Genomic DNA, 16096 nt, shown 5'->3' on the forward strand with positions numbered 1-16096 from the left:
GTAGAGGTGCTTAGAGATCTTTCATGCTGTGGTGGTGGTTGAGTGCCAGGTACTTCTTTCAAGCATCAGATGGTTGCGTACATTGAAGAAGCAAGTTTTGGTACTCATATACATAAAGTATGGCAGAAATTATTTCATTGACCGAGCCTGGCTGAGTAGCTTTTTTGGTTTAGAATAGAAGCAAATGTGTGTGCTTGCGGACTGATATGGAGTTTTCTTTCCGAAGAAAACATTCTCACAGAATTAATCTTGTATAGGTTACCTTGTGCCATTAATTCAGCCAGTGTGTTGCTGCCTTAGTCTCTTGGGGCTTCTGTACAGAAATTTTTGAAAGAGAAACAAAACAAAAAGTCATCAGGGATTCCAAAGCAGCTGCAACTTGAACTTTAGGTATTTGGGGGTTTTTCAGTGTACACTGAAACAAAGGAGGGTGGTTTCTTGTATTTATGGGATAAAGAGGACTAATCCTATTGAGAGTAGTTCTGTTTTCTGTACTTCATTTTTCTCTTGATGCAATATGTAGCCTATCCTATTATAATATCCCCTCTGGCATAGACGTTAAAAGGTGGGTGAGGTGGAATAAGACATCATCACTGCAAGACATTTCATATTTCCAGTTGATTGCCAACAATTTTCCCATTAACTGTCATTTGTTTTGCTAAGGATTTAATGAACAAGGCAAAACAGAAAGGTTCTGGCCTAGCAACTGTAGTTAGGTTACCATTGCCCTACCAGTAGTTTAACTAATTTTGCCCTGTCCTTAAGATCTAGGCTGCCTAGTTTGCTTGTTGTGTACCGATAGTGCATGTGTGTCTTTGAATTTGCTTATCTATAGTGTAAGGTCAATCCATAATCTTTTTAACATTCAAACAAAACACTTAATGCAGCCACAGTGTTTGATTTCATTAAGAGGTAAGATGTTCTTTATCCTTGAATTTCATTTACTAAATGCAGTTGAAAGTTTGCATTATATTTTGTGCTGATTGCCTGTGTTGTAAGTTATGTTTAACTATCCTATAAACTACCTAAGTTCTATTGGAGGGAATCACAGAATATTGTATCTCTGTTTAGTGAGCTTAGTATCTATGCAGTTTGGAAAAATATTGAATGAACACCGACAAACGTGAGAATTTTTTTTATGGTTTCTCTCCTGTCTCTTTCCCTGGAGAACTTGTTAGCACAATGTTCTCCACTTATAGTAGAAAATTCTTTTCTCGTTAATCCCTTTTTTTTCCCTTCTCTATTTAAATGAAAAACTGCTTGCAGTTCCCCAACTGGGCCCTCACAGAGTTTGGTATGTTCTACTGTTATTAAATTCATCTCCTGGTGGCAAATCATGTCACCTCCATTCTTCCTGAGTGGTCAAAAATCTCCTTTTATTAGCAGCATTGATCACATTTACATTCCATGAGATGATCTTATAAATACATCTACGCTGTATTTTTTAAATAGAAGCCTTCAGACCTATTTCATGGCTACTATTTGAGAGGGCTGTTTTTCCCACTTTATTTTCGTATATAAGATCTCATTTTAAGATGTCCTTCAAACTCTCCAAGCATTGTTTCACATGGGTGGAAATTAAAACAAAACAAAACAAAAAAAAAAACCCCAGAAAACCCACCAAAACTTGTTTCATTTTATCATATTAAAAAATGTTGTTGCTCTCAATATTTATAGCCACGTTTTCCAGCTTTGCATGACCATTGTTTTCCTTTGTTTAAATGAGCAGTTATGCTAAGCATAAATAGATGTATTTGCAGATCTAGTTGACAGAAGTTTCTGAGCCCAGGGTCTCAGCATTAAGCTGTGTAATGGCTGTTGGAGAGCCAGATAAATAGCATCAAATGCTATGCAGGGCTTCAGGACATCCTCTGAGAGAAAAGCCACTTAACAAAACCACATCATTTGCCCTTTTCACTTTATAATGGGGGAAAATGTGGTGAGCTTTCAGAAGGTTTTCATGCAATTCTGTCACCATGTTAAAAGAAGAGATGGAGTTAATTCATCTACCTCTAGGAGCCATCCCAAATCTGAATCTTGCTAAATCACTCTTTCTTGACTTGTGCATGGGATTCACAGTGCTGCTTCTCCGAAGTAACTTCTGGGTTTGAAATCCAATTGCTTGGTTGTTCACAGTTCTCTCAGTGAATACAGCAACATGCCTTGCTTAAAGTACTGGCAGCACACTGCTCCAATTGTAAACCAATAACTAAAGCAAAATAAAAGGTAGCCAAAAACAGGCTTCCAAAACAAAAACTGAAGGACTAGTCTTGCCACTGCCAGTAAATCATCTTAACTGGTAAAGATCATGGAGTCATAGAATCATAGATTCATATAGGTTGGAAAAGACCTTCAAGATCATCGAGTCCAACCATCATCCATGCCCACTAAACCACGTTCTGGAGTACCTTGTCTATGTGCTTTCTGAATACCTCCAGGGATGGTGACTCAGCCACTTCCCTGGGCAGCCTATTCCAATGTCTGACAACCCTTTCAGTAAAGAAATTTTTCCTAATATCCAACCTAAACCTCCCCTGGTGCAACTTGAGGCCATTTCCTCTCGTCCTATCTCCAGCCACCTGACAGAAGAGACCAGCACCCACCTCACTACAGCCCCCCTTCGGGTAGTTGTAGAGAGCTATAAGGTCTCCCTTCAGCCTCCTTTTCTTCAGACTAAACAACCCCAGTTCCCTCAGCTGCTCCTCATAAGACTTGTGCTCCAGGTCTCTCGCTAACTTGGTTGCCCTTCTCTGGACACGCTCCAGCACCTCCATGTCTGTCCTGTAGTGAGGGGCCCAAAACTGAACACGGTACTCAAGGTGCAGCTTCACCAGTGCCGAGTACAGGGGGACGATCGCTTCCCCGCTCCTGCTGGCCACGCTATTTCTGATGCAGGCCAGGATGACGTTGGCCTTCGTGGCCACCTGGGCACACTGCCGGCTCATATTCAGCCGGCTGTCAACCAGCACGCCCAGGTCTTTCTCTGCCGGGCAGCTTTCCAGCCACTCTTCCCCAAGCCCGTAGCGCTGCATGGGGTTGTTGTGACCGAAGTGCAGGACCCGGCACTTGGCCTTGTTGAACCTCGTACAGTTGGCCTCGGCCCATCGATCCAGCCTGTCCAGATCCCTCTGCAGAGCCTTCCTACCCTCGAGCAAATCGACTCTGCCTCCCAACTCGGTGTCATCTGCAAACTTGCTGAGGGTGCGCTCGATCCCCTCGTCCAGATCATTGATAAAGATATTAAACAGAACTGGCCCCAGTACTGAGCCCTGGGGAACACCACGTGTGACCTGCCGCCAACTGGGTTTAACTCCCTTCACCACAACCCTCTGGGCTCGTCCATCCAGCCAGTTTTTTACCCAGCAAAGAGTACACTTGTCTAAGCCATGAGCTGCCAGCTTCTCAAGGAGTATGCCATGAGAGACAGTGTCAAAGCCCTTGCTGAAGTCCAGGTAGACAACATCCACAGCCTTCCCCTCATCCACTAGGCTGGTCACCTGCTCATAGAAGGAGATCAGGTTAGTCAAGCAGGACCTGCCTTTCGTAAACCCATGCTGACCGGGCCTGATCCCCTGCTTGTCCTGCACATGCCATTTGAGTGCACTCAGGATGAACTGCTCCATAATCTTCCCCGGTACCGAGGTCAGGCTGACAGGCCTGTCGTTCCCTGGATCCTCCCTCTGATCCTTCTTGTAAATGGGTGTCACATTGGCAAGCCTCCAGTCATCTGCGACCTCCCCTGTTGACCAGGATTGCTGATACATGATGGAGAGTGGCTTGGCAAGCACCTCTGCCAGTTCCCTCAGTACTCTTGGATGGATCCCATCTGGTCCCATAGATTTGTGAGTGTCTAGATGGCTTAGTAGGTCACTAACTATTTCCTCCTGGTTTAAGGGGGGTATATTCTGCGATACAACCACTCCATAATGACTTAGTTTTTAAACAAAAAAAAAACCCCAAACCCAAACAAACAAAAAATCCAAGCAATTGCACTAAACCTAAGCAGATACGTTTGCAAGTCCCATCATTATAGATTGTTGAAACTGAGGTCTCATTGTTAATTAGAAACTTTAAATATAGACTTGACTTTAATTGAAGCTTTTATTGTCATAGCCATCTACAAAATTGTGGATGTCAGCATATTCCTTTATTTGACATGTTAACAGGTTGCCAGATTCTTGTGTGTTGGATTGGGAGAGCTGTTCAGTGGAGACTTTTACAAGTTGCTTTGGCAGCAAAAATGCTAATTTTAGGGAATCGTACTTTGATATTTATGCATGGCAGGGCCACATGCTTTCTTGCTTCCTCCTGAAGTGCCTCATGGCCTGGGGCCTGACTGAAGAGTGCATTTGACACATTCAATGTGACACCACCTTTGAGCTCAGATAATTTTGATTTTTTTTAAATTTCTTCTTCTTGCCTTTCTTACTTACAGCTTTCTGAAGTGCCATGGTTTTGGATTGTTTTCTCCCAGAGGAAACTAGCGATGGGAATTTCATCCACTTTATGTTGCTCCAGTATATCCAGCCTATTTTTACTCTCTAAAAAGCTTCAGCAGCTGACCAGTTCACTTAATTCAAATATCTGTCTTGAATTATTCTGCAAGATCAGTGAAGAAAGTTTCATGTTGAGCCCAAATTAGAACATAGAATTTATCAAGTATCTTTAAACTCCAGGCTGGCAAAAGCATGCCTTTCCAGCAAAACACACCTTATCCAGCATCTGTACTTAGATTCCATTGCATCTATGAGGATGTCCCCTAAACAGATAGGGCAGATAGTTAGCATCATAAACTCACTTCACAGTAAATGCTAGACTTTACTGTTCCAAAGAGGAGAATCTGGGTGGTGGCTGAACAAAAAGTAGAGGTGGGAGGAAGTAGGGGAATGCTCTGAATCACGGTGTGTGATGGTCAGAATATTTAAAGGAGGATGAAAAATGATGAGTATTCTTCAGATATGCAGATTTCAGACATTAATTACATAAAAATCATATGATTGCTGGACCTCTAGCCATAACATATAAAATAATTAGGTTCTTTTATTATTTTCTTTGTAGAAGAGGGCAAATAAACTTTGTGTCGGGGTTGATAAATTTGTAAGGCTGAATTAAAGGTGATTGTTGTGAAGAGAGTGAAGCAATTGATTTGTTTCTAAATTCAAATTCATTTAATTTGTCTCTGAGAACTTAGATTATTCTGTAGGCATATTCTGTTATAAACACTCTTGTAGTGTACATTATGGGAGTATTTTAAAAACCACAGCCTCAGACTTCTTGTAAGACAGAAGTTAAAATATCGATTTAAATGAAATATTTTTTTGAATCTAAGAAAAACACAAGACTTCAGTTTTGTTGATGAATATAATTTTGTCTGCATTCTAATAATATTTTAGAATTCTGACAATTGCACATGATTTTTTTTCAGGATGCAAGGCATGCTGCAGAAGGAGAAATATACACAAAACTTAACCAAAAAATAGATGAATTTATTCAGATTGCTGATTACGATTGGACAATGTCTGAATCGGATGGAAGAGCCAGTGGATACTTAATGGACCTTATTAACTTTTTAAGAAGCACGTTTCAAGTTTTTACTCATTTACCTGTAAGTGTTCAAAATTAAGTTTAATTTCGAACTATTGGAGCATTATTTTATTTTAAAATACTAAGATTTTGAAGGTAGATGTGATTTTTTAATTGTACACATACTGGCAGATGTATTTTTAAATTTTTTTCAGTACAGATGTATTTTTAGATGTGTTTCAGTATCTTGATGCTTACCCATGGTAATACTTGCAAATACTTTAGTAATATTATTAACAACAGCTAATTTACAAATAGCATAAGAACTCAAGCAGTTTTGTAGAGCAACAGATGGCCTTTTTAATTAACCATGTTGGTTCTGTGTACACATGCATTGGTTCAAACAGTGCAGAATTGGTGCAAAGCCTGCATTTATGTATAAGTTTATGGAGGTCTTGGATTCTCCAAGGTTGTTTTTAGCTAAATAGTTTTGATCATAAAAAGTCATTTGATTCTAGTTAACTGAGCTTCATTGAAATGAATCCTTGTTCATATTCAAATATATTCTGTGTTATTTTGTCCTGGGTAAAAGGGTACTGTTAACCTGTTTTATGTACTAATCGTTACATTCTGTTGTCTGATTTCCCCTTGCTTTAAGACAAAAAAGATTGTTTCTAGTTTGATTTATCATCGTACTAGTTTATACCTTTATAGGTCTGGAGTAACTTCAATAAATCTTTCAAGCTACATCTGCTTTTCATCAGCTTGTCCTTGGTTGCTACTGTCATACTGATGTCTGAGTGCTTTACCCACATGCAGTGCCTATAAAGAATAAGTCCTCAATGTATAGAATGTTTTGAGGATCCAGACTGGAAGTAAAAGATAATTTCTGTACATGCACAGCAAGGTGTTGAAGTTGCTGGCATAGTGGGCTTATCTGGTCTTCCAAATCACATGTGAAAGGGCTGTGATTCTCCAGTCGCCTTTTTTTTTACTGACTCAAAGACATAACCCACTCAAAATGTATCACATAATATTGATGTGAATGTGACATGTGAGACATGCTTCTATGCCAAATCAGTTGAGCATTTTTTGATAAAGACTAGTAAGTTTGTTAGATAGTTAAATTCATTGTAACTTAACATACAAAGCAGTGTGAACCAATGCCACTGCTCCTCAGCAGTGCATATAGCAGTTAAGGGATGTGCAATTTCTAGTGAAGGATGTGCAGAAGTCTGTCATGAATGTATGTTGTGATATAGCTGTTTGGAAATGAGCCACAGACAGAACAAAGTAATGTGTTAAGAGGGATGGAAAGAAGCAGCTGTGGCATTAGGACTTGGAAAGTGTGAAAGGAATAGAAATACATGCCTGGGGGCACAAGTCAACCTTTGGAGAAAGCTAGTTCTTATGAAGAGGTTATTTGGTAATTTCAAACTCTGGTCAGGTAACAGGCAGGATGTAGAACTATATGGATGACTAGTCTGGTCTGGCAAGAGGGTTGTAATTTTTGACTTGTCCTGTGTATCGCTCCCTTATTCTGGCTTGGCCAATTGTAGAAACACAGTCCTATGAATGTTGCTGTGCATGAGCTGTGAAGGTTATATGAGAGTGTGTATACAGCTTCATTATGATGATTCTGGTTAGATTTGCAATTGTAAGGTATTTTCGTTAGGAGAAAATTTATAGTAAAAGCATTTTCAAAGATAAGCCCAGAACTAGGTTCCATAACTCATTAAAATAGTAAATGCTTTGGAGTGCTAAACTAAGCTAGATTCTCATATGCCATAGTTAAGATTTGGAATCATTTTAGTATTCATTTACATTAATGGATTATTCCATTAATGTCACAGTGTTATTTCCATAATAATTTTTGTATGGCTGGCAGAAACATTCCACTACTTTCTCAGAACCTTTTCTGTAATTAGAAATCAAGGAACAAAAGTCCTAGCCACTGGCCATAATTGTAGTAAGGAAAAGAGCAGGACAAGTAGAGGAATCGCTTCTCTTCCTACCTTAGCGTATCCGATTATGTTAGAGGGCATTGTGCTTAGGGCTAGGGGCACTAGTTGGCCACACTAGTTCTCCATAGTCTCGTTCAAGGGTCGCTGACTTTCTCTTTGGTATTGTTTCAAACTCTAGTCTTCCTGTAGAAGTGTTATGGTATGTTCTTTAACAGTTTTTTGATGCAGTCGTTGAGTTCCTGTCATTAGTCTTATTTTATTTTAGCTGTCTGTGTAAGCTGTGTAAATGCACAGGGATCTGTCTCCTTTTGTGCTTCCATGTGGGGCTATACTGAATTATTTCTGTACCAATGTAGACCTAACTTTTAAAAAATACATCTTACATTACAGATCTGTTTTATGCAATTTGTATTATTGTTATTGGAACATTAGAGATCTAAATCAGGTAGACCATGATCTCAGTTTTACTGAACCTGGCACAACTTAGTTGGGGTCTGATATCTCTATTGAATCACTGGAAATGTCTTCCGTCTCTGAAACTTTTTTTTTTCTCTGAAGTTTTACATCTTAGTTTTCTCCTCTGTGTTTGTTTACTGTTCTTAATAAGCAGTTTTGGAAAAGAAAATAGCTTTATTCCACCCTGCAGTTATATTACCATTAGATTTATGTTAAAATTTATTAATGGATTGTGTTACATTTAGATTCTTACTGTCCTGAGCCATTCTAAGTCTTGCTTGAACAAAATATGTTAATGACATATAGATGGCCTCTATAAGCCAAGATGGTAAACGTGGCATTTATTTTTTAACCTAAGTATTTTGGAATATATTATTTCTTATCATGAAAACTTTCTGGAAAGGCATATCAACAGACGCTTCATCATTTGAAGTTTGCTACTTTGATATTTTGGCATACAGTTCCTTATTACAGAAAAACATTTTATTGCCAAATTAGTATTATTTCAATTATAATCTCTTTGTTATGCCTCAACAAAATACTATATAGGTTCACAGGTTTAAAAAAAAAAAAAGGAATTAATGTAGCTGTAATTGTTCTTTTTGGAAGCTTTTCCTTACCTTTTATTGCTACCAATTTTTTTTCTTTTTTTTTCCTTTTATTTTTTTTGATGTTGACAGTACATCTTAATTTTTTTGTTTTGATTGCCTTACTGGTTTCCTTCTCAGAATAACAACAATGACCATGCAGCTATGTCGGTAAGTAGATGCAAGATGAAGAAAAAGCATGTGAACTGAAAAACTATGAACTGCCTGCAGGCTTATTGCTTCAATTTTTAATCATTTAATAAAAAGACCCTTCTATTTTGCTGATGACTTGCTGCGTACCTTGTGTGGTTGCATGCAGGGATCAAATTAATGACTAACATTGGGCTTTCGTACACTGAGACAGCAGGAGCCCTAAGAACCTTGCAGAACGTTGGTGGGGTATGCCTTGCATACCAAATGAGATAATTTAGAGGAGACTATGAGACCTTTTGGAAGAGAGGTCAGGTATCAAAATGCAGCTATGAGACATGAATACAGAATGAGGGTAGAGTGGTATAACAGAATAAAGAATCAGTGAAAGTTCCATCATTTTTCTGCTACATCTGCCTGGGGTCAAGGGAATGTGTGTGCTCAATTTTATTTTTTTTTTTTTTAAGAAGATGATGGATTGCGTTTAAGAACTCTTCCAAGCCTTGATTATTTTCAGCTCATCAATTTTTGTATCAGGAGTTTATTTTGATTTGGCATAAGCATTTCCATGGTAATGAAAGTGTTGAAAATAATATTATTCTGTTAAGAATGGCTTCTGAATACTGAATTTCTGAACTTACTTTTACTAATTTTTTCTAATAATGTGGTTGAATCATGTTCACTTAAGCAGCGTACAGCAACAAATGTATACTGTGCTGTTCACTGTTTAAGTGAACAAATGCGTAAGGCACTTGGGAGTACACAGTGTGGGAATAACCCCGTTCATTGCTACAGTCTGGAGAGCAATTGCCTGAGTAGTAGCTCTGTGGATCTGGAGAGAGGATCTAGCATTGGGCTTTCAAGTTGTTAGGAGCCTAGAGCACATGAGTTACAAATGGAGGTTTAGGGTTGTTAAAGAGAAGGCTCGGGAGAGATCTAGTGGCAGCCTACAACCGCTTGAAGAACAGATACAAAGGTGATGGAACCAAACTCTTCCTGGTAGGACTGACAATTTCACATGTGGGTATGATCACAGGTAGAAGCTTGGGAGGTGAAGCTTTGACATTAGGGAAGAAGTTTGCACGAAGAGAGTAATGTGGTGTTGGAAGAGGTTGCCCAGAGGGGCTGTTGAATTCCCATCCTCAGTTGTTTTGAAGGCTCAGCCAGAAAAAAGGACAACGGACCTGAACTAGTGTTGGCAATAGTCCTACTCCAAGTAGGGGGTTGGACTAGATGACATTGGTGGTTCATTCCATTTTATGAACATTTCTATGATTTGAATACTCAGCCTCATGTTGAACTGTCAAGCTAATTAGGTGTCATGAGCACTATGAATATTGAAAATTTTGTGTAGAAATACTTCCTGTTAATGTTGAATAGGTGTCAGTGTGCTGGTTATGTCATGACTGAGCACTAGCAGAATTTCAGCAATGCAGAGCACAGAGGCTGCGTTGCTTTTGGAAGGTTATAATGTGACAGTCATGCAGTTTTTAATGGTTCTGTTTTCTAAAGTCTCAAGAATTTAGTCTTTTGAGATTAATGCTGTTTTCAGGTTCTTTTACAGCCCATTTTAAGTTCGTGTTGCAGTTTATAGTGCCATTATATATTTAGAATCAAAATGCAAATTAAAAATTCATTATACAGCTATTAATCTCATTAAATCAATTGGATATTCAAATTTGTTATTAAGGACCTGCATTTTTTTAGTTTTTATTTTGAACAGTTAAAGAAAAATCATACCTTTTATTTTCAGATCAGTTAATTTGAAATTATAGAGGGTGTATATGTAAGTGTTTTTAATTGAAGTTTAGAATTAGCTGAAGTTTTGTTCTAGATATGTGCTTTGTCAGTACAAAGTTAGTATTGGACAACTCTTTGGTAAAGAATGACTATTGAAAAGTAACAGTTACAAATTACTTTCAAGTAGGTATTTTTTATTATTTCAGTAGAAGTTGAGGCAGAGACTGGAAGTAAAATTGATTCTTAAAAATTCCATTAGTGTTTTTAGTATACTAGTATTTTATCAATAGTTCAAAAGTTGGATTTCAGTCCTGATGTTAAGTAATACAATGCTTTAGTTATTATGACTGATAAAATCTGTATGTTTAGTTTCTTTGCATTTTCAGAAAATTTTTCATTATGTCATTTCATGTTGTTAAATTAATTCTTCAGCTTAACTTCTTAGATTTAACAGATAAGTTTTGTTATTTCCTTTTATGCTGAGGGTGGCAGTTTGTGTTATTTTATTGTTTCTGTGATTGGCAGCAAAAGCCTAATTTCACAGCTTGCAGTGAGGGTGAAGGGGTGGTGGTTTTCTGCAGCTATATTCAAAAACTGTCAATCAACAGCCTCCACGGGCTACTTAGAGAATGGGTTTTCTTACTGATTTCTCCAAATGCTGCTTCATGCTGTCTTTGATTGGCACAGCCTGGCAGGGAGGATGGATGAATCTGTCACTGGCTGGTTAATTGTGTTGCTGGTCTCAGCCTGACATCAGGTCTTTGACTCCTAAGTGGCTCAATACAAAACAAATTAGCAGATTGTAGTCATATTTCTCATTCTATATGCTTTGACTTTGTTGAATGCAGTCCATAAATCATATTGACTGACACCATAGTGAATGATGAAAGCTGCTTTTGAGACAGCTAGCATGGGTCTTAGAAAGCAGTACCACGAAGGTGCCATGGAAGGATGCATATGGCTGACCCTTTGGGAATTTCCTAGGAGCCAAATGTCTCTTTACTGCAATTGTTCTTAGGAGAAAAGCTTTTTGGGTCCTATAAAAAAGGATTTAATATGTCAGCAGATTCTCTTTACAAGCTCCTTTGAAATATAAGAAGTTTGTCTAAAGGTTTTTTCTTTTTACAAACTTGTATTTCAGCAAAATGTGAAGGCTGGGTGAAAAAACAGTTGCCTTTAACACTGTTAGCAGGTGTTTTTGCTTATAGAATAGGGTCCTTGTTTCCTAAACTTTACATTGGTTGAGTGGAAGAATAGGTTTTGTACATAGCAGCAATTAGCATAGGCACAGTGGAGATATGGGAGGCAAACTCAAGCGAATGTGAGAAGACTGCTGAATCTCTGCATGCTATTGAATATAGGTATTTAATTGCTAGGTACAGTAACCATGGCCACTCTCCTTTAAAAAATAATAATAGTAATTAAAAAAAACCCAAACTGACAAATAATAAACATTAGGAATGTTTTAAAACTGAGATTTGTTCAATTCTGGAAAATAAATATGGTATTGCTATGTTCATGAATCCTTAAATTTCCTCTTCAAAATGCATTACAAAAAAATGGCAAGGAATTGATTAATTGGTGGATGGTGGAAATTTGGAGATAGATTTTTAACTAGATCTCAGTTGTCAAACACAAATTTGAATTCCACTCTTTTCTGAATATCATACATCCAACGTATTTTGAACTGGGAAGCACTGAATTTTGAAGAGGAGAACAGTAAAGTTCACATTTCTCTCAGTTAAAATTCAGCATTTTGATTGATATACATAGCTTCGTTTTTTCTCCAGATTTAAGAAAATCAAGTGATTGTATTGAGTAAGTATAAACTGTGTATAGTAAACGTCTATTATTTGTTGATACCTCATGTGAACAATAAGCCTGTAGTTCAAGTTACATAGTTGGAAATAATTTAAATGTTAGGATGTTTCCATTTTATGAAATTTTAAAATAAACATTAAACATACATGTATTGATACTTATTTAAAGTCCAAGTGGCTTTTACCATGTCATTTCTGTATTGTAACCATTATCTTGTGCTCCAGTACTATTGATATTTGCCAGCCTGTAACAATTAACTACAGATGCTTGTTAGAAATATAAAATTCTGTCTTTTATTTAAAATAAGAGGAGTACACATTGTTTGCATGTAAAATAAATTGAATGTTAGAAATTTTCTTGACAACCTATTAATCTGGTTCAACTTTTATTACATTATAGTGGCAGCATAAATAGGACATGGAGCTGATTTGATGGAGCAGTACATTAAACAGAGATGCACTAGATGTTCCATTAAATCAAAATGACATTTCCATTAAGTATTTCAAACCTACTACACTGTAATTAAATGAACTGTGGCCCACTGATTCCCCTTCTCACCTCCTTTTTTCCTTCTTTTTTCCCCTTTTTTTCCTCTTTTCTTTTTTTTTTTCCATTCATATTGATATTGTTTTCCTTGGGCAATAGAGCTGCATGTCTCCCAGTGTAATTACCATTGGGTTTGGGAGACTTTTAAGCATGCCGTTCTTGCATTGTTTCTTACATTCTTTGTTGTCAGTTCATCTATTTTGGTCAAAAATGTTACTTGCTTTTCTGAGATTTTTCAATTAAGAAACTGACATCTCATTTTAGATATAAAGCTCCTAACAGTTCAAGGTGTCCTAATACTAAAGAGGTATTAGCAAAAGCCATTTAATGTTTCACTGTGACACCTGAGGAGAGTGAATGCTTTCCATTGTATTGTCTACATTTTAATTATGTTTTAACAAAGAATGGATTTTTAAAGTACAAAATATTTAGGGCCAAATTTGCTTTCTGTTATATGTATACATGAAAATTCAATGATATGAGCAAGTTGTCTTATTAAGGACAAGATCTGGCTTTTCAGATGTTGGAGCAGAACTTTCCAAACTTTTGGGGACAGTGAACTGCTGTCTATCCTTATCATTTTTCATTGCTTATATGTTTCTGTGAGTCAACAGTGAATTGATCAACCTGACTTTGCAGAAAACAGCTGGGGAACCATTGCTTTAGAGAAATAGGTGTCATCACTTTACTGATGGATATAAGTAAAATGATAGTGGTGTGTGCTCCAGTAGGTGTATTATGTAATTATGGTTTCTTTTGTGGAAGCATGTTAATAGTTACCTTTGTTTCAATATGTATTGTAACATAGAAGTCAGTTGAAAAGCATGGTTTAAGTACATTAAACTACAGAGATTCATATAATTGCATTTGAAAGTCAAGATCACTCTGCTCTAAAAGATTGCAGTGCTATGAATAGAACGGTGCCATCTGATCAGATATCTGGTCTTAATTGGTTTTCTTAATTCTAAGGTAGAATTTTCATATCTTTCAATTTTTCTGTACTAAATTTTTAATAATTTATCACATTAATGTCTGATTTTGTAGTTTCTTTTTTGGTCTTATGTTTGGAAAATCATTTGTCTGAATTACATATACATTGGAAAGAGATGTTACTAACTAGACGGTGGTTGGCAAATTATTTCTATTTTGTACAGCAGAGGGCTACATTTCATTTTGTAAGTAGTTGATTACTGACAGCACTGATTTATTAAGCACCTGAAAAGATGATGGATAAGCATGAATATTTTAAATAATTTAGCAACAAGGTTTGAGATGGAATTCGAACTATTAAAGTGCCAATAATAAGTGCAAGCTGTTATGAGAAATGCCCCGACTGAAAGCAATGGGTTTGGTTTATATAAAGTTTGGGGTTTTTTTAACTGTCTATTGTGAAAAATATGCAGCATGTTGATTTTCATTACATTCTTGCTTTCATTTTGTTTGGGTTAAAAAAAAAAAAAATCCACAAAGCTGTTCATATGCTTCAGCAATTTATATTGTTATTATTTTGGAAATGTCCTTGTATTCATGAAGACTGTTTGATTTCTGGAAGAAATATCCATAATTGCTTTAACATATATTTAATTTAGTTCCCCGATTGATTTAATAGAAACAAAGCTAACAGGTCAAAGAAATAACACCAAGTGTGATCTTTCTCCTTCTAATCTAAGTCCTGCCTCATTAAGACTTTGAGTGTATATTAAAGTCAAATCAGATAAGCAGCTCTTTAGTGACTTACCATTTGTTTCTATCTTAAAACCTGTTGCTCTTTCTACTAGGGAAAAGTGGCCCAGACAGCTTGCATGTCAGCCTGCCAGCATCTTTCAACGTCCCTAATGCAGATGCTACTGGACAGTGAATTAAAACAAATAAGCATGGGAGCAATTCAGCAGTTTAATTTAGATGTGATACAGTGTGAATGTAAGTAGATCTTCCAGAATTCCTATCTATATCTGTCTTAACACTGCAAAAAAGTTCTGTAATGTAATCCATATAGTGATCTTTTTCCATAATTCACTAAAGCTTTTTCTTTTAAACAAAAATTACTACAGTACAGCTTCTTGTAAAAGTATTTATCAATGTTATGTTGACTTTTCTGGGAAATTTTTTTATGAATATTTTTTTTTTAGCTGAAGTATCTCATTGAAACATACATCTGTTGTCATTCCTAATGGGATCATAATTGCTATATCCAGTAAAAAGACTATAGTCTAGTACAAAATTGCCCAAAACCACTACATAAATGTTGTGCTTTTATAGTTGAGGAAAAAAAGGTCAAATGTCTGTGAAATTTTAATTTTCCTTCTTGAGTTTATTTATTATGATACAGATTTTAAATGTGCTGTTACATCGGGTTTCCTCCCTACTACGATGACGACGACGACGACGACGACTTCTACTACTACATTACTCACTGTGCAGAATAATAGTACTCCTTTAGTAAACATCAGATGTTGTTTAATTCTCACTGTTCAAAATACAGCATCAGAATTATTTTATAAAACTGGTTGAATCCAGCGCTAAAGGCAGGATTAATTTCCTCATGTTTTGCATGGAGCTCACTGCTGAGGGTGAGCTGTTAATCTATATGAAGGAATTTACTTCCATAACATCGTTGTCTTATGAATAGGTTTTAGGTCTGGTTTTATAGTTGATGACTGAGAGACAGTGAAAAGGCTCACTAGTGTTTTTTTCAATGCATATTTTTAGTTTCTTATGCTCTGTTTTTTCAAAGTATCTTTCCTCTTATGTGTTTGAAGCATGGATCTCAATGATTTTGATGACAGCTGTAAAATGGGGCAGTTCTGCAAGTCGTATCCTGGGGTTTTTAGTTTGGACACATGAAAAAATTGATGACTACTCAGTTACCAGCCGCCTATGGGAAACTGGAAATTTGATTTCAAGCAATTTAGTTAGCATCACAAAGGGTTCTTATGGGAGTCCAGGGACAGAGTTAAGGGGCATTTTTGACATTTTAACCATATGCTTGTCTTTCCTTCTACTGCCTTACTTGTTACATTCCAGCTAAACTCTGTAACAGGTACACCAAGCATCTTTCTGACAGTCCTTTATTATACAGCCTTAAGGCCTTTCAGTGTGTGGAATGAACTGACAGGATTATCAGGGTCCAATTGAAAAAATATTTGTGATCATGACATTAAAGTTTGTCTTGTGATTGCACAAGTTAGCCAAACAGATAATGGTTTGACTTTTTTTTTTACTTTTAGTATGCCTGATGTTGCAAATTTAGTAGTGTTCTTTTCAGGTAGATGGGCAGGGGTGTGTGTATGTGCATTTGTGTAGTCTCCT

The 16096-nt window shown here is 36.8% G+C and overlaps 1 protein-coding gene across 6 annotated transcripts in view; it reads left to right on the top strand.

Moving 5' to 3' along the window:
* The window catches only part of EXOC6 (exocyst complex component 6), a 98536-nt gene that overhangs the window by 49698 nt on the left and 32742 nt on the right, over nucleotides 1-16096 (top strand). For 3 of the 6 annotated variants that reach the window (XM_030029987.2, XM_041127107.1, XM_030029989.2), the window contains 3 exons: nucleotides 5426-5605; nucleotides 8672-8701; nucleotides 14566-14707. In XM_030029987.2, coding sequence (XP_029885847.1) covers nucleotides 5426-5605; nucleotides 8672-8701; nucleotides 14566-14707 — 352 coding nt within the window. The remainder of the gene's footprint in view (nucleotides 1-5425; nucleotides 5606-8671; nucleotides 8702-14565; nucleotides 14708-16096) is intronic. The other 3 variants (XM_041127106.1, XM_030029988.2, XM_030029991.2) reach the window with 1 other exon arrangement.

The sequence above is a fragment of the Aquila chrysaetos genome, chromosome 11 (genome assembly GCF_900496995.4).
Source record: "Aquila chrysaetos chrysaetos chromosome 11, bAquChr1.4, whole genome shotgun sequence".
Classification (NCBI taxonomy): Eukaryota; Metazoa; Chordata; class Aves; order Accipitriformes; family Accipitridae; genus Aquila; species Aquila chrysaetos.